Genomic DNA, 19,189 nt, shown 5'->3' with positions numbered 1-19,189 from the left:
TTGAAAGCAATACTGCATTTAGGGTGTGAAAGATACCTAATATCTTCCTGTGATAAAGCAAGTTAATACAGTGAGTAAACATTTGGTACCAAAAAAAATTCATTGTTGCTAAATGGATAGAAAACATTTGAAGTTCAGGTATACACCATAGCACAAATATGTGGACAATGTTCGTCAACAGCATGATTTAAGATGTTAAGGTTGTTTTAGATGTTGTGATACAGGGAGACAGTATTACAAGTGGTCATTCAATGGGTGCACATAGTTTTAATAGATAACAAAGCTGACTGTATAACATAGAATGCACCAATCAGATAATTGAACCTTTTGTTTTGTGCGCGGATACTTACAAGTCACAAACAATGGATAGAGCAAAAGTGTTTAAAGATTATTTTATCAGCAGACAAAACACAGTGCTGATACCAAATGAGGACTTTGGGAGGCGAAAGTTTATAAATGTGGGTGTGAACCGACGTTTGAGTCTCTCACAAATCGAGGAAACCAGTAGACGTCATATCCAAGAGGAGGACATGCGCTCAGGTAGTGAGTTGTTTGTAACCTTATGTTAGTTTTTGGTAAACATAGGATAATTGTTGTTGTTCTATGAACAATTCTGGAAATGAATAAAACATCCGTTAGAGGTAAAATAACTATAAAGCCTATTCTTGAGTAGTCACCTCTCGTTGCAGCAGATATACCAAACTGCACACAAAAAAGGGTCTGTAGTTAGGAGGTAATTGCATATTTTTATACAGTCGAAACTGACCTAACAGCCACCTGAATTTACCAGTCACCTGCAGACAACGGTCAATCTGGAATCCCCCCGACAAAAAAACACACTTGAATTTAACGGCCACCTGGCCATAACGGCCAACGGCCATTATATTCCACTCCGAAATTCATGTTTGACCTGAAATCCACGGTCACCCGTCAGTCGTCTCGAGTCGCGAAAATTAAAAACACAGCACATCATTTGTCCATCTATTTTGCAGTTGAAGCGTCTGAAAGCGGTAATTGTCTTTGATATTATAAAAGCTATCCGCTGCAAGTAAACAAATAATAAGGTGTTGAGGAGGTTTCTTTTCCGGGGATAATTGTGGGGGTATCTTTAAAAGAAAATATGTCAGAGTTTGTGACACGATTAAAGTAATTATCGCTTATTTAATGACCGCTGATTAGTACATTCTACTTACAACATTGAGTATCGATTTAAAAATTACATTTTCGGATCATTCTTTAAAAGAGCTTTCTAGCGTACACAACATTTTTTTTAAAGCAAGCAGAATAATAAATCACGGAATAACAATGAGTGGTAAACGTAAGTTCCTCACATTAGAGGAGCGAGTCAAGTGTTTGAAACGGTTTGAATCTGGAAAAATCTGGTTGTGTATGTTTGTAAGTTTTTTGCGTGATAAGTTATCTTGTTTTTTGTGCATGATGTGCTATGTTTTTTTTAGATAAAGAATGAATGAATGTTTGTATTTTGTATGAGGTTGTTGAATTGAAATGCTTTTTGTGTGATTTTTGCGTACGAATAAATTTTAACAAACTTTGTGCGTCTTTTTCTTTGAATTAGAACAGTACAATTACACCGTACTATCCGTTTATGACAGCGAATCCGCTTTTTAGACTTGTACAGACGTGACGTCAACGGCACGTGACAAGCTTTATTTACTGAATGATCGAGATGCATGAGTAAACAATTATACTAGCGTTGATAAAGTCATTGCTTTAGTTTAATAACAATATGAAATTATATCAATCTATAATATATTATTCTGTATTATTCAATGTAAATTAATTCTGTTATTATGCTTAGTTAACGGCAATGAGCATTTGTTTTACACTGTATGCAAACGACTGGGTGGGGTAACGACGTATCAATACTACCAACTGACAAACCATCTTAAAATTGTGATCCGAATTCAACGGTCACCTGTGGACAACGGTCACTTTGGTCATTTCCCTTGACTGACCCTGAATTCAGGTTTGACTGTAATTAATATTTCCCTCAATTCTGATGACTTTGTTTACAGAATAATGGTTCACAAGTATAAAATTGTATATGAACATATTGATTTGCAATAAATCTGTTTTTTTATAACAATCAATATATACTATGACTGTGTTATACACACTTTACCAAACATTTGTTCTTATCATTTGATTTTCATCGTATATATTGACCATATTTAAAAAATACTGTTTCAAAATATGCTTATCTTGACAGTCGTTTAACCCTTTATTATTAAATAACATATGGGACTCAATTATTTCATTTTTGTGTGTATGTACGAACAAAAGCATTGCTTCAGAGAACCGTTACTGTTGGATCATTCAGAATCTTAATTGGAAAAAAAAGAGAGTATATAATTATGTTAATTGTCATTATTACCCATACCGGTATATTGGGACACATTGCCTTTTCACAAAGAGTAAATTTGCATTAACATACAAACAACTTGCCTCTTTGCATAGTTATGTTTTCATGGGTAAGAACATATTTTTAAAATACTGACCTATTTGTTTATCAAAATGTTTTGCATGAATTTTATTCTGTTTACAGGTACCTGGTTAAAGTGCAACCAATCTGTAACATATTTACTGATGTTTTGTCCAATTGTTATTTCTCTAAGTCTTACTGATTTTTTTTTGCATTTTCATGGTAAAAAGATGCATGTGTATCACTATAATATCTCTGTTTATGCATTGTGCTTTTTTATTTATTTCAGGAAACAAGCAGTGGATACATCCACCAGATGCCCTCACCAAGGGTCATATACTCTACAATGTCAAGGTTAGCGCAACATGACTGTTTCAATTGTAATTAGGGCACCAAGTGATACATTTTTTGCACAAGAAATTGAGTAAGTCATCAAACCTTAGAAACATGTTCAGAAATCAATATGTTTTTACATGGAAAAATTTCATCTTATCAAGTACCAACGGTTGTTAGTTCATATTGGACTTTATTTAAAAGATTTGTTTACCAATATTTATATTTTTGGAAAATTTTAAGTTAATGTTTTTATGCCCCCGGTAGGGTGGCATATAGCAGTTGAACAGTCTGTCAGTCCGTCTGTCTGTCAGTCCATTTGTTCGAAAACTTTAACATTGCCCATAACTTTTGCAATATTGAAGATAGCAACTTGATATTTGGCATGCATGTGTATCTTATGGAGCTGCACATTTTGAGTGGTGAAAGATCAAGGTCAAGGTCATCCTTTAAGGTCAAAGGCCAAATATATGGCTTCAAAGCGGCACAGTAGGTTGCATTGTGTTTCTGACAAACACATCTCTTGTTTATTGCAAAATTATAGAATTTATAAATTGATCAGACACAATTATAACATGTTAAAAAGTTAATATAAAAATGATCAGCATTAGATCCTGGGACCTTTAAGATAACACATTTCACATATAGAGCGGGTGAGGGTAATTCCAGATGGAGGGTCTGTACCGAACATTTTTTCCATAACGTCATAACATGTGTCAATGACGTAATCGAAACTTGCAAACCCGCGCTTTTGTTAAAAAAATCCAGCCTCTTTTGCTTCCTCCATTACTTGGCAAGACGTCGTTGGTATTTTCCTGACAAAAATCGATCAAGTAAGTATACCGTTTTTTGTTAAGAAAATTACACGATATGATAAGATGACTCATTGTATTAGTTAAGGTATGATAACCGATCTTTGCTTGTTTAAGGTTTGTAAAATGGTTTAAACACAGGTTAACGCATGTGACTACACCTTGCTGTATAATAGTGATCGATAAATGCGGAATTGTTGACATGTTGGAGTGTTCGGAAATACACCTGCTAAAGTATGTCTAAAGTCTAATTCCGGACATATTTATCTTCCACATCTATCTAAAGCAACTTTGGCTATGTATGTCTAGATCTAGTTCTCCGGTTATTTAATGATCTCGATCAATTTATGATGTATGTATCCATTGCAACAGGCATGAGCAGAGCAATCGAAGCTTGGAAATATACCCCAGAAACAATTGCAGAAGCCTCTAAACTGGTCTAGAATGGCAGTATTTCGCTTAACGCAGCTTCCAAGTCCTATGGCATACCTAAAAGCACTTTGCACGATTTTGTTAAGGTATTTGAGTTGTTAAGTATGTGTATACCTTTGGAAATATATATATCTTACATTTAAATAATTATAATAATAATAATAATACACTAATAACATCTAGCTATATATGTATATATACTTTAACTAAAGTCCGTTATTAAAATAGCCATATCTGGACATCAGATACCAGTCTGTTTATCTGAGTAATAATCATAATCATATAGACGTTTTACTCTTGGTTGTTTTGGCATCGAATTTTGTAAAAGATAATTAATACAATAATTTATAGTGTGATTACTAGATCTAAATATTGCAGTTTTGCAAAAAATAGTTTACATGATTGCAATTTTGTAATCTAGGGGAGGTATGCAACAAACCGACAAGGGCCTAGAACTGTTCTTACTGAGGCTGAGGAAACTCGCCTCGCTGATGGGTTGTTGGAAAAATGTCAAGAATAGGATATGGCCGTACAAGACAAGAACTGTATTTGACAGTGAAGAAGATTCTTGAAGACTCTATTAAAGATAACAAAACTGGCAAGGACTGGTACAAAGGTTTTGTTAAACGGCATCCTCAGCTTGCAGAAAAAACACCAATGCAGTTAGGCAAAGAACGTGCTGTTATCACACCTGCGAAGATTGAGAACTGGTTTCAGGAATTAAGGTCATTCCTAAGAGACGAGGTTCAGGATCCAGACTTGATCACAGACCCTAGTAGACTGTATAACGCTGACGAGACTGGTTTCCCCTTATGCCCCAAGAGCGGCAAAGTTTTGTCTGCGAAAGGTGCCAAGCATGTCTACAACTACACCAGCAGCAACAAATCCCAGATGACCGTTCTTGTTTGTGTCAGCGCAGTTGGACACTATATCAAGCCTCTTATTGTGTACCCGGATGAACGCTCCCGTACAAATGTCTTAGAGGGATTCGAGGATGCAGCGTTCGGTAGGTCGAGTAATGGCTGGATGGACAGCGATGTGTTCTTGACATGGCTAAAGGACGTCTTTATTCCTGGTTTTGATGAACGTAATGTTAAACGCCCTGTACTTCTTTTTGTTGACGGGCACTCAACTCATCTCACGTTAGGGGCCTCTGATGTATGTCGAGAAAACGGTGTCCACATGTTTTGCCTCCTGGAACATGCTTCGCACATTATCCAATCCCTGGACTTGAGAATATTTGGTGTCTTAAAAGAGAAATGGGGTCAAGAGGTTCAGAACTATCAGATTCTGAATATTCCAAACACCGTGACCAGGAAAAACTTTGCAAGCATCTTTAAGGGAGCATGGGAAAAGTCGGCTACAGTTGAAAAAGCTATCAAGGCGTTCAAATACATTATTTTGGACTAAGATTTATTCATATTGTCCAATCAATCAATACTGACAATGCTTTCACCTGGGGTATCATCATTTATTGCATGCAATTTTTGGTTTTCTTTTTTAAATTGAAATGTTAAAAAATAGTACAGGTTTTTTCATTGTTTGTAGAAAATATGCCAATATTTATGTTAGAATCTAGCCAGTACACACTGTTCATAATTTAGAAAAAAAACTGATGGTTTTGACTTTGTTATCAGCAGTGACCTTAAAGTAGACACTGTTTATGAGGACATTTAAACATTTCATGTTGTCAATGATGAATACAACATTTTATAAGATAACATTATCTTTCAGACTTGTATGCTCTAACATCATCTTTTTTCCGGCTGATTTTATAGCAATTATTTGATTGTATTCCCAATGACAATGCCTTTTTTTCCCCAAAAATCCTAGCAAAAAATTCCCAATGGATGGTTTGACTTGTCAATAATTGTAAAATGTTAAATTTAAGAATATTGAGTTTCTACTTACTATTTACAGAATTTTATTTAAGTTTTATCTTTTGTACTCAGCTTTGTCAATCAAACATTTTGTAGTGTTTTTTTTTTCAAAGTTAAAGTAATTTGACACTATAATTTGCTTTTTTATGGTATCCATCCCAAAATGGTGAAGAAAAATCCTGCTTTCATTTGACTTTTTTAAAACTCACATTTGCCATCTTTTGAATCAAATACCTTGATGTGATTCTTTTAACCTATTGTTTTATACGTTTTACCTCGCCTTCATTTATTTACACCCATTATTTGACCAGACAAAACACGATCAAAAATAAGACCATTAATGAATCCATCTGCTTTGAGGTCTTTAAGAGGACCAATCAATGAAAAAGCATTTATGAATATTAAGAGGTTATCAAAAATGATAACGCTACCTGATAATTCATTGATCACTTTCTATGCTCTTTATTATTCAAACCCTAGGTGGATCAAATCACCCACTTTCCCATTACTTTGATTGCATTTGTTATCCCCCGCCATAGGCAGAGGGATATTGTTTTGGCGTTGTCCGTCCATCTGTTCGTCTTTCCTGTCCGTCTTTCCGTTCGTCCGGCTCTTTTGTGTCCGGAGCCATATCTTGGAAGTGCTTTGGCGGATTTCATTGAAACTTGGTATGAGTATATATATGGAGGATGATGCACGCCAAATGGCATTGTACACCATCTGTTAATAACAGAGTTATGGCCCTTTGTATCTTGAAAAAATGCTTTTTTTAGTGTCAAATATAACACTTATGTGTCCAGAAGCATATTGGCGGGGGATATCAATTCAACGAATTTGCTTGTTTCCATTATTTTGACAGATACTTTACTGTAAAAGCATTCAATACTGATGTCAAATGATTGAATTACATGTTATTGAATAAATAAAGAGCAGGAGAGTCAATATTATGCAATGCATGTAACCTGGACGTCATGAATATTCTGTTGAAATCTGTTGATAATCTAAGGCGAATCAAAATACCCAAAACACACACTAACCATGTTTTTAAAATGTAACATTTGCTTGTGGAGTTACTTCATGGGCTGTCTGATATTCCGATGAGTTAATTGTTAAACTAAGTCTAGGGACCTACATTTATCTATTGTATATGACAACAAAATGGTGGAGCAGATTTCAGTGTAATCATGAAGTGCGGATAACGTTAATTGTTAAGTTAATTGGTTTAGCTGATTATTGAATTGTTTAATTGAAGCGTCACTCTGTAATGTATGTGTAAATTGTTGTCCCAGATTAGCATGTGCTGTCTGCTTTCGCTTTTATTGTATTTTTATGCCCCCAAAGGAGGGCATATAGTGATCCCACTGTCTGTCCGTCTCTCTGTCCGTCTGTCTGTCACACTTTGCGTTTAGGTTTCAAAAAATGCTCATAACTTCTATGTCTCTTCAGATGTAACATTCATATTTGGTATGCATGTGTATATGGACAAGGCCTTTCCATACGCACACAAATTTTGACCCCTTTGACCTTGACCTTGAACTTAGGGTCCGTGTTTAGGTTTCGAAAAATGCGTTTAGGTTTCGAAAAATGCTCATAATTTCTATCGAAGCGTTTATTGGGGGCATATGTCATCCTATGGAGACAGCTCTTGCTTAGTTTTAAAAGGAGTCTCTTCTTAGCGTAAATCCAGTTAAAGGCGGAGGTGTCAATCCTGATTAGCCTGTGAGGACTGCACAAGCCAATGTGAGAGGACACTTTATGCACATGCGTTAAGTTCCATTTTTAGTAGAGGGAGGCTAAGTTGAATTGTAAATAAGATTACTTTATTTCATTGTGTTGTTTCCAGTTTTATGGAGAATGCGAGGTGGACTCTCCTAAAGGGACAGAAGTGGTGAAGGAAGCCATTCGAAAAAGGAAGGTAGGCTATTGTTACCGATGAAATGTTCTTCATTATCACTTTTGTAAAAGAATATATCACAACACTGAGTTCCTTTAATGACAATATACTTAGTGGTTATAAGGCTTTTGATATATTATAAGAAATGGTGTGTGTGCCAACTGTCATGCAAACGGTGGCCTTGTTTGTAGAGTTGAGAACATATTATGTTTGCTTGATTGCATCTTAAATCTAGGGCTTGGCGAGGCACTTAAGTCAATTTCATGGCAAGTACCATAAAGCCAGTACTTGAGTACTTAGTGCCATGTAGTGAGAACTTGAAAAAGCTCTCAGAGTAAGAATTGAACCTCAGATCTCCATATGGCTTGGCAACCTAAATGAAAATAAGCTTGACATTATAAAAAGAACACCAACATTTTCCGCGTTGATAACATTTGTAATACATATTTCTGTATTTCAGTTTAACAAGTCTATACGGAAAACAGAAGGCCAAAGAACACCAAAGGTGGAGATTTCAATCTCTGTAGATGGAGTGGCTATACAAGATCCAAAGACAAAGGTAACTAATGTTAGAAGAAAAGGAATACAGGTATACAGGTACAAATGTGTTATTTGTAATTGTTCTAGGTGGGACAAGGGTGCATCATGGGACATGATCTAGCTGGTCCAGATAGTCACTTAGTCTTAGGCAATTTTTATAATACTTGCCAAAAATGCTCACCATGCGGAGACACAAAACCTGTGTTCTTAAACAAAGGTCAAGGTCACACTTAAAGGTCATTGCCCAATGTGGGCATTATACAGCTTGTGCAGACTGTAACTTATCATACATCAGACTATTACAAACATTTTATTGGTACCAGTTGAAGTTAAGCTTAAAACAAGGTTAGGCTGAGTTCTTATTAGCAGCTGTAACAGAAGTGTTTATATGATGTACATTTAAGGCCTGAAAACCTGCACCAAACAGTATTGAGTTTTATTTTAAATCTGATTATATGGAGTAAATTAAAAGTGTGTAAACATGGAATCATTTCCCAATTAGCATAACATTATATTAGAAACCTCATAATTTGCACTTTATATGATATCAAAAGAGTATTGACGTTCATGAATTAAAAAAAAAACTTGGTTGTTAAACCGAAAATTGTAATATAAATACAATTTCGCCCTGTTTATACTCTTTTGAGTGTACTGCCTGTGACCTGATCTATGTTTAATTTAAACTGTCATTCTTTCAATATAAATGGTTTCCTGGACAAGGGGCTTGACTGTTCTGACAAGCCTTTAGTGTTTAAATATAAAATTCAGTCATGGTTGACAATGGTAATGTGTTTTTTAAATCATCAAAAAAATCTGGATCCTGCTATAACTCAGAATTTGAAAAGAAGGCAATAATGGGAATGGTTACATTATGTTAGTGCCTTTTTTTCCTACAAAACATGTTGTTGCTATGGTAACAGAAACAACAAAAAATAAATTCTGAATCTTGCAATAATTAAAAAAAATACTAACAGTAGGGTCCTACTTATTTGTCTGTGATTAAGCTCTTGTTTTTCCAAAGTATAAACAAGTTTGCATATTGGTTCTACCCATAGGTTGTATACACCATTCAACAAATTCTGACTGAATTTCAGATGATACGCCATCAGTACCCCCTGCATCGGATATCATACTGTGCTGATGACAAGTCAGACAAGCGTATGTTCACGTTCATTGCCAAGTCCCAGGCCTCCAACACACACTACTGCTATGTGTTTGCCAGTGAGAGAAATGTAAGTACCGCATAATGTCAATGTCACCCTTCAGACTTGCGACTAACATTTGGTATTTGGTGTTGTTGTTTCTTTGGCTACTAAATACTTTAACATTGAGCATACACTTGTTTTGGTTGTTCATTTTTTTATGCCCCCGGTAGGATGGCATATAGCATTTGAACTGTCTGTCCGTCCGTCAGTCCGTCCGTCAGTCTGTCCGAAAACTTTAACATTGGCCATAACTTTTGCAATATTGAAGATAGCAACTTGATATTTGGCATGCATGTGTATCTCATGGAGCTGCACATTTTGAGTGGTGAAAGGTCAAGGTCATCCTTCAAGGTTAAAAGTAAAAAAATTACAATCCAAGGGAAGTAATAAGCTTTAAAAGGGAGATAATTTCTAAACCTGCCAAATGATATATTGAAATTTTATTTCAAGCGGCGCAATAGGGGGCATTGTGTTTCTGACAAACACATCTCTTGTTTTAGATTAAAATTATAGAGCTGGATTGGTAAGGGAACTAAATGGTGAAATTTATTGTTATGATATATATTTTTTAGCTCACCTGTCACGAAGTGACATGGTGAGCTTATGTGACCGTGTGATGTCCAGCATCCGTATGTGCGTGCGTGCGTGTGTGCGTGCGTGTGTTCGTCAACAATTTGTTTGTGTAGACAGTAGAGGTCACAGTTTTCATCCAATCTTTATGAAATTTGGTCAGAATGTTTACATTGATGAAATCTGGGTTGGGATTGTATTTGGGTCATCTGGGGTCAAAAACTAGGTCACTTGGTCAAAAACTAGGTCAAATAATAGAAAAACCTTGTGTAGACAGTAGAGGTCACAGCTTTCATCCAATCTTTATGAAATTTGGTCAGAATGTTTATCTTGATGAAATCTGGGTTGGGATTGTATTTGGGTCATCTGGGGTCAAAAACTAGGTCACTAGGTTAAAAACTAGGTCAAATAATAGAAAAACCTTGTGTAGACAGTAGAGGTAACAGTTTTTATCCAATCTTTATGAAATTTGGTCAGGATGTTTATCTTGATGAAATCTGGGTTGGGATTGTATTTGGGTCATCTGGGGTCAAAAACTAGGTCACTAGGTCAAATAATAGAAAAAATTTGTGTAGACAATAGAAGTCGCAGTTTTCATCCAATCTTTATGAAATTTGGTCAGAATGTTTATCTTGATGAAATCTGGGTTGGGATTGTATTTGGGTCATCTGAGGTCAAAAACTAGGTCACTAGGTCAAATCAGTGGCCCAGATAATTATTTGGGAAATAGGGTTTTCACCCTTTGATTTTGAAAAATAGGGTGATTTCATTCTTGAAATAGGGTGAACTGAGTTATAAAACGACGGATTAAGTCAGATTGAAAACGCATGTATGTCGTCGTAAATTATTTGGTCAGACTCTTTATTTTACTATGAAATCTAGTCCGCAGAGCGTTTTATTTAGTTTGACTGTTTCTTGCTCAAACATCCAGGTGCTTGCTGAATGAAAGCATCGCCTCGTTACGATAATACTTCAAAAGAGAAAATACCGAAGATGAGAAAAGCATTTTCGATCGAAGCCATTGTATTGTACGCATCCCATTTGACGAGTTTGCGTAAAAGTCAAATTGGTTGCGTTTTCAATACGCATGATATTGTATTTCTTTGCTTTTTTAAACATTTTAATAGGGTAAAAGACGCAGATACGCAGCTTATCTGGGGCACTGCAAATAATAGAAAATCCGTCAACAATTTGTTTGTGTAGACAGTAGAGGTTACAGTTTTCATCCAATCTTTATGAAATTTGGTCAGAATGTTAATCTTAATGAAAATTGGGTTGGGATTGTATTTGGGTCATCTGGGGTCAAAAACTAGGTCACTAGGTCAAAAACTAGGTCACTAGGTCAAATTATAGAAAAACCTTGTAAAGACAATAGAGGTCACAGTTTTCATCCAATCTTAATGAAATTTGCTCAGAATGTTTATGTTGACGAAATCTGGGTTGGGATTGTATTTGGGTCATCTGGGGTCAAAAACTAGGTCACTAGGTCAAATAATAGAAAAACCTTGTGTAGACAATAGAGGTCACAGTTTTCATCCAATCTTTATAAAAGATGATCAGAATGTTTATCTTTATGAAATCTGGGTTGGGAATGTATTTGGGTCACTTGGGGTCAAAAACTAGGTCACTAGGTCAACTAATAGAAAAACCTTGTGTAGACAATAGAGGTCACAGTTTTCATCAAATCTTTATGAAATTTGGTCAGAATGTTTATCTTGATGAAATCTGGGTTGGGATTGTATTTGGTTAGTCAGGTGAGCGATTCAGGGCCATCATGGCCCTCTTGTTTAACTTTGAAAAGCTTTAATTATGAATTTTAGGCTGTCTTTTGGGGGGAAAATATACTTTTTTTAGATAGGGAATTGAATGGAATTATGGCCATAAATTTGGCGAAAAAATTACTATAAGGCTTAATTTTTGTAAATTAAAACCCAATACCTCAAACTTTTAATTAAGGGCTGTTCTGTTTTGACTTATTTTTTTGGGTAGTTCTGTGTGTATTAAATTAACTTTACAAGTATATTGAACACACATGAAGTATTTGACAAAATTTGACTGACCAAAGTATTTGACAAAATTTGATTGACCTGGCCAAAGGTCAGGTCAGAAGGTTAAAACGTAACTGTTCATAAATTGTAAATTGAAGAACATAAATACATACAAGGTATATAAAGATTGAGCTTAATGGGCATGGTTATCAAACTGATTGGTCACTTTTCAGGCAGAGGAGATAACTCTTACGATCGGTCAAGCTTTTGACCTTGCATATAGGCGCTTCCTGGAGACCCAAGGCAAAGACGCGGATTTGAAACGAGCACAAGATGCCCTACAGAGAAGAGTAAATCTGGGACATTTTTGTCATACATCTAGGGCGGACCATATTGTCATACATCTAGGGCAAACTCAAGTTTACATTTTCTTAAACCCTGAGGTTCTTTAACCCTTACCCACGTAAGAAGCTAAGTGTCAATGCCTTTTGCAACCAGCGTAAAACCAGAACAGCCTGTGAGTAACTCGCAGTCTGTTCAGGTTTTATGCTGTTTGCTGCTCATCAGAATCTAAGGGTTGAAAATGAAGCCTTTAATACTTAAATTTAGTAAGAGTGGTATTTAATTAAATTTAACTTTCTATGGGACTACAAATGTGTCAAAATTCGTATCTAAGTGGTAAAGGGTTAAATCTGTGGAAATTTTATAGACAGTTGTGGGTTGTGTGGGTATTCTCTGATTATGGATCACTAGATCTACCAGGTATATTGACTTCCCACATTTCAAGTTTGAACGTTGTTTTTGTTTTTTGGTCAATGAACATTTTATATGAAGTGACCCTTCAGTGAGACTTCAGTTAAGATTAAGTTTTCCTTGGGGCGATGTTGATATGAACCTATGATATTCTTTAACATTTACATGTTTAGCCATTTTGTAAAATAAATTTAAAAAAAATAAAAATAAAATGGCAAACAATATTCACTATTTACAAACATTAAGTTACATATTGATTAATAAAGAAAACATAGAACAGGCCAGTTTTGTTTCTTGTATCATGTAATTAAACGAAATTGATACCAAGATTTTAGTGTTAATCTGTTGTGTCCGCTAAACATTTGGGCTGGGCTCTGAGAATACTAGGCTTCATGCATGTGCATCAAGTGAGTCGCGTTCTGAGAAAACTGGGCATAATGCATGTGCGTAAAATGTCGTCCCAGATTAGCCTGTGCTAATCAGGGACGACACTTTCCGCCTAAAATTGGATTTTTGCTAAGAAGAGACTTCATTTAAATGAAAAATGTCACTTTATGCACATTCATTAAGCCCAGTTTTCTCAGAACGCGACTCAAGTATTGTCCCAGATTAGCCTGTGCAGTTTGAGGTGGCTGATCTCAGATGACACTTTCTGCCTAGACTGGCTTTTGTTATGGAGAGACTTTCTTTAAATGAAAACTTATGTAAGAGAAGACAGTGTTGTCCCTGATTAACCTGTGTGGATGGCTACATTTTACGCACTTGCTTTAAGTCTGGTTCATTTATGTGTCAGATACAATAGTTGCATGCTCAGATCGTATCGGCATGTTAAAGTTGTTTTTTGTATAAGTTATATAAATGACAACCACTATCAGTAGACAAAGTAGACAACTACTAGACTTATTGTGAAAATTATTTGAAAGTGAGACATAATTTCTAATGAAATAAATTCAAAATGATATTTTCAAACATTTGTAAAAAAAGATTTCATAGCATCACTCTTACATTGGCATTTCATGTGTTTGTGTATGTAAGGTCAGAATGGATTGTTTCAGGTGAAGCAACTTGAACAGGAAAATACTCAGCTTAAACAACGCATACGAGAGCTGGAAGCCCTGAAAGATCGTGCTGATATTGAGCAGTTCAAACAAAGTAATCAGGTCAGTGAAGTCAGGGGACATTACTCTGATTATGGTTGTACAGCAACCCATAACCTGACATGGTGTAACTGCACATGATATGATTGCAAAATGTTTATTTAATTATCAATGTGCAATGTACATGTAGCACTTTTTTATCTTGGTATATGCTGAGCATGTTTTCAGCCATACAAAAGGAAATCAATTGTAGCTTGGTCCTTATCATGTTGTGTGTTGTGTCAAATGTTTACAAATGTGAATATTACTGTATTAGTCATTTTTAACCAGGTTTTCCGAAGGAAAAAACTGGTTATTAGATTGGCGAATGCGGGCGGGCTGGCTGGCGGGCGGGCGGAACAAGCTTGTCCTGGCCATAACTATGTCGTTCATTGTCAAATTTTAAAATCATTTGGCACATTTGTTCACCATCATTGGACAGTGTGTCGCGCGAAATAATTACGTCGATATCTCCAAGGTCAAGGTCGCCACGACTAAAAATAGATTTTTTTAAAAAACAAACTTACAAAGGGGGTTAATTTTGTTTGTTCATTTCAAAAGATCAGTTTGAGTTTTCTCCCTTCAGATTTTTTTTTCACAATGAAAACCTGGTTTGTGACAATTTTGTCCCTTGTCTTTATTATAGATTCTGGATATTATTTTGAGGTTGAAAATGTTTGTTTTCTTTGCATTTTAAACTCTGTAAGTGTTTATTAAATGTTCATTTCCTATTGCACTAAATAACATGGTTGTCACATTTAATCTCATCGCATAACTGATGATGGTTTGGCATGAAAAGCTGTTATATTATTTCAGGTACTTTAAATGATTGTTACTTCCTTTATGTAGTAGTAGCTAAAAAATCTACCAAAAGCCACATGTTCAAGATTGAATCAAGGAATAGGATGTCAAAATGTTATGTTTTGGAGAACAAATTTTACTTTCTTACCGAGAATATAATAGTTTTACTCTGACTACTGTATCTCATATATGTGTGCTAGTAAAGTCTTAAAATATGTCTTTAACTGACAGTGTGCTTTTATTGTAGAGAAATCAAAGGTTCACATTTCTGTTATTACTAATGCTAGTATTGTCTTTCTGAAGTTTGACTTTGCAGTTTGCGCATTTCAAAATGTTTAATTTCCGTTTCTCTATTTTGACCATGTCCTGTTTGTTTTTAAAAATTTCAATGACTTATTTTTAACTTCCTTGGTATTGATGTTTCTCACACAAGTTCTACCTTGCATTGGCTTAAGTATTATTCTGATTTCGCATATGATAGTAGCACATTGTATACTATGCATTAAACATGTACTCCCTTCACAAATACTTGATTTATCTCCCCTCTTCCTTTACTTGCCATGCTAGAGTTATCCCTCATGTATCATATATTCGCTATGCTAGATATCTTCCTTGACTGACACGGGACCAGTCAACCAGCCAACTGTTTTCACATTTCCTAACAACGTTGGCGAGACCTGTACTGACAGCCCGGTATGTGTAACTTCCTTTGAGAATTTATTTCACCACAAATATCTGGAAAATACACAAGTGCCATATAACATTCTGTGAAAACTTGGCTTAATGCATGTTTTTAAAGTGTCAGTCCAGATAAGCCTGTGCAGTCGGCACAGGCCAATCAGGGATGATACTTTCCATCTTAACTGGACTGTTCAGAAGATAAATTTCATACAAGCTGAAGGTGTTGTCCCTGAGTAGTCTGTGCAGACTTCACAGGCTTATGTGGGACAACGCTTTATGCATAAGCAAAAAATACCAAATTTTCCTTTAGCTAGACTCATATATAGTATATAGTAGTGCTAGCTGTTTTGCTTGCAGTTCAGCTTGGGTGATGCTTTATTTGCTCATTCAAATACATTTTGTAAGATATTTCATGCATATTTTTATGCCCCCGGTAGGGTGGCATATAGCAGTTGAACTGTCCGTCAGTCTGTGCGTCCGTCCGAAAACTTTAACGTTGCCCATAACTTTTGCAATATTGAAGATAGCAACTTCATATTTGGCATGCATGTGTATCTCATGGAGCTGCACATTTTGAGTGGTGAAAGGTCAAGGTCATCCTTCAATTTCAAAGGTCAAATATATGACTTCAAAGCGGTGCAGTAGAGGGCATTGTGTTTCTGACAAACACATCTCTTGTGAGATAACATTTAGTTATATTTCAATATGATGTTAACTTAGAAATAATTGTATCCACCTATTAAGGTATCCAACATTATAGTCATTCTCTAAAACATGAACAACATGTCTTAATATTTTGAAACAGTGAACATGTATGATTACCAATTTATAGATCCAACAAGTAAAACATTCTCGTACACTTAAAATGCTATTGAAGAACATGTACTTTACCAAGAAAGTGTACAGCAAGGTTTTGTAATAGAATATAATGTCAAACACAATACTAGTGTCAATAGAAAGCTTTGTTACTTACTTAACTAGCTGTTATTTAATAAACGAGGGCATGAACCATTAATTTTACCGTTTGGTAATAAAGAATATCATAATATCTCAAAATATAAGTGTGCACCATGCAAAAGCATATGCTTAGCTAATAAGCTCGTACTACTGTATAGATGCGTGATACTTTTGTATGTTTCTTAAAAATATCTATCTTATTTGTAATTTCTGTTCTTTCTATTCATTTTGCCTTTTTTTCTATGATATTCTGCACCTTAAATTAAAGCTTTAAAAAAAATTACAGACCATGGAAGGAGCCTAAGACATTTCAAGTTGCCAACCCTCAATCTTTTTACCTGATTATTAAATCTTTAAGTGCTGGAACCGAATATTGAAGGCCTTTGCAAACAGTTTGGATCCAGATGAGACGCCACAGAACGTGGCGTCTCATCAGGATCCAAACTGTTTGCTATTCTGATAGTATTCTTTGAAAAAAAATCAAAGAATTGCTTATTTTAGAAATTCAGCAGACGACATTTTTGCAGACAACAAATTTCCCAGCATGCAAAGGGTTAAACCGTTTATTTGCTCTTATGAACATTTTGATTAAAGCAAACTTATTTGTTAAAAATGTATACGTTAATTCATTATAAATGCATTTATGATAGTAAATAAGGTGTAACTAAGAAACTTGTTTTTTTCCCTAGGAAAACCAGATACATATGCATTGCTACTATAAAAAGGTTACTTGTAGTGTTTCATTAATAACAGCACATTTTGTATAACTGCTGTGCACATGCAGCCCTTTTCTAACAAGTAGCTATGTTTGTGTGACTGCATATTAACAATTGGACCAAGTGAAGACTAGAACACATGGTCACCAAGTCATTTTTAGCATTATTTCTTTTAACAATAGATATTCTGTATACCCTTATTATTTGAATACATGTACATGTTTTGTTGTAAGAAGCTCAGTTTACAAAATTCTTTGCAAAAGTAAATTATGAAATTGGATAAATTGATGCTAGTTTCTGATTATTGATTATATCCTACCCCTCATTTTGAAAAAGAAGGGGTATATTGCTTTGCATTAGTCAGTTGTTCAGTGTGTAGACTGTTTTGTTTCACTATGATATACCCAACATTGCTCTCATATTGATCATTTAAGTTGACATTCTGGATTTTGTGAGGAAACAATGATTCCAATTGATATTAAGGTTAACAGGTCAAATGTCAATCTAACAAGGGCTTGTAACTGGAAATCCTTTTCAAAAACGATATTTAGAGAAAGCTTTGACCCAATTTCACCACAGTAATTATGCTGGTTACTTGGAGGGAAAAGTTGACCATAAAGTTTGAGGTCAAGTAGTGAAAGGTTAAGGTCAAATTAGCTTGTAAAAATAAAAGCTTTTTTTGTTTTTCTATAGAACATTATTTAGTCCACAAGATATATAGAGAATGATCTCACCTACACTCAGCCGAGTTAGCATAATTTTTACTTTGGTGGAAAAGAATCCAATTGAGTTTGAGGTGAACCAGCACGGAGGTTAAGGTTACTAAAAAAATCTTCAAACAATTTCACCTTTTGACATAATGTTTTGACAACCTGGCTGCCTGTCAGGCACACATGTTTAACAATTATTGCTTTTTTTTCTTTAATCGTGGTGAATTCTTCATTCGTAAGAGTTTAGATTGGGTTGGTGGATATGGGACCAGGCTGTTGGATCATTGTATGTGTTACAGCAAAGTTCCCCTCAGCTGAGTGCAGTGGGACGCAGGCTAGAGAACCTGATGTTTGAACCCTCGACCCCAGACCAAAGTCAGAATGGGGAAACCTCCCCAAGGACGCTGGGCATAAGTAGGTCAAGAACTTGCTTCTGTATCCATACATCTGTACACTTTATACTTCATTAAATTCCTATGTTGAAAAAAATCTTTCAAAATTAAGACATTTTTTCTCCTTAAACAGATTTTTAAAGAAAAAAGTAATTTGTTTACTTCAACCAAAATGTGTGAAAGTTTTAAAACATGATAATTTTTTTCTTTGAAATTTGCTGACATTTCCACAGTCTTGAAGTTGTTATGCCTTCAGAGAGTGAGGCATTAAGAATTGCAGTTGTCTGTGTATCTGGGCATATGATCATTAAGCTAGGAATTCTGGCAAGGAAGAGTTTTGGCAGAGTTATGAGCTTTCAATTGACTAATTGTCACATTCAAAAGCTTTGTGTTTTTACTTCCTCTTTATCAAATGAAATCAAAGCTTTTGAATGGCTTAACAGGTTGTCAAAAAAGTCCTATTTGTTATTCAATTTAAATATGCCTATTTTTTTTTGTACAGTCTCTCCCCCACCCCAATCTTCGAGACCACGCCCCAGGTCCAGCAGCCTTGCGACATCCACGTCTCAACTCATGAGCACTCAGTCTCCTGCGCAGGCTAGCCAAGCCCCTTTCACAAGCAATGGGCAGATCCCCTCGGAAATGGATGAGCTGGCTGCGCTGTTTGAGTCCTCACCAATGAACGCTCATGCGCCGGCGAATGCGACATACAATCATACAGTGCACAACAGTGAGTCTGTAGTAGCTTATTGAAATTATGGGTAGCAGTCCGCTTTTGAAGAAATTAATAAGATTTTTTTAAATGTGGGAAGCAAAGATCTTAATATCAGCCAAGTTTTAAAACACAAAGTATTATGTATGGTCTGGTGTACAGAAGCCAAAAAAGGGTTTGATGTTTTTATGTCCCCCACTATAGTAGTGGGGGACATATTGTTTTTGCCCTGTC

At 35.5% G+C, this 19,189-nt stretch overlaps 2 protein-coding genes across 16 annotated transcripts in view; both read left to right on the top strand.

Moving 5' to 3' along the window:
- LOC127863617 (PTB domain-containing engulfment adapter protein 1-like) overlaps nucleotides 1–19,189 on the top strand; it is a 49,055-nt gene that overhangs the window by 24,954 nt on the left and 4,912 nt on the right. For 3 of the 15 annotated variants that reach the window (XM_052403228.1, XM_052403229.1, XM_052403230.1), the window contains exons 2-11: nucleotides 23–540; nucleotides 2,733–2,797; nucleotides 7,744–7,815; nucleotides 8,255–8,353; nucleotides 9,429–9,566; nucleotides 12,331–12,447; nucleotides 13,906–14,010; nucleotides 15,391–15,480; nucleotides 18,151–18,265; nucleotides 18,746–18,973. In XM_052403228.1, coding sequence (XP_052259188.1) covers nucleotides 363–540; nucleotides 2,733–2,797; nucleotides 7,744–7,815; nucleotides 8,255–8,353; nucleotides 9,429–9,566; nucleotides 12,331–12,447; nucleotides 13,906–14,010; nucleotides 15,391–15,480; nucleotides 18,151–18,265; nucleotides 18,746–18,973 — 1,207 coding nt within the window. In that variant the 5' untranslated portion in view covers nucleotides 23–362. Of the gene's footprint in view, nucleotides 1–7; nucleotides 541–2,732; nucleotides 2,798–7,743; nucleotides 7,816–8,254; nucleotides 8,354–9,428; nucleotides 9,567–12,330; nucleotides 12,448–13,905; nucleotides 14,011–15,390; nucleotides 15,481–18,150; nucleotides 18,266–18,745; nucleotides 18,974–19,189 lie in introns of all 15 variants that reach the window. The other 12 variants (XM_052403225.1, XM_052403226.1, XM_052403227.1 and 9 more) reach the window with 6 other exon arrangements.
- Nucleotides 2,809–5,859, top strand: LOC127863621 (uncharacterized). The gene is made up of 2 exons (XM_052403248.1): nucleotides 2,809–4,106; nucleotides 4,442–5,859. The coding sequence occupies exon 2, from the start codon at nucleotides 4,528–4,530 to the stop codon at nucleotides 5,428–5,430; it is 903 nt and encodes a 300-aa protein (XP_052259208.1). The 5' UTR covers nucleotides 2,809–4,106; nucleotides 4,442–4,527; the 3' UTR covers nucleotides 5,431–5,859.

Source organism: Dreissena polymorpha, unplaced genomic scaffold (assembly GCF_020536995.1).
Source record: "Dreissena polymorpha isolate Duluth1 unplaced genomic scaffold, UMN_Dpol_1.0 chrUn020, whole genome shotgun sequence".
NCBI classification, from domain to species: domain Eukaryota; kingdom Metazoa; phylum Mollusca; class Bivalvia; order Myida; family Dreissenidae; genus Dreissena; species Dreissena polymorpha.
The sequence above is the reverse complement of the archived record's forward strand: the minus strand, read 5'-3'. Positions and strand labels throughout refer to the sequence as shown.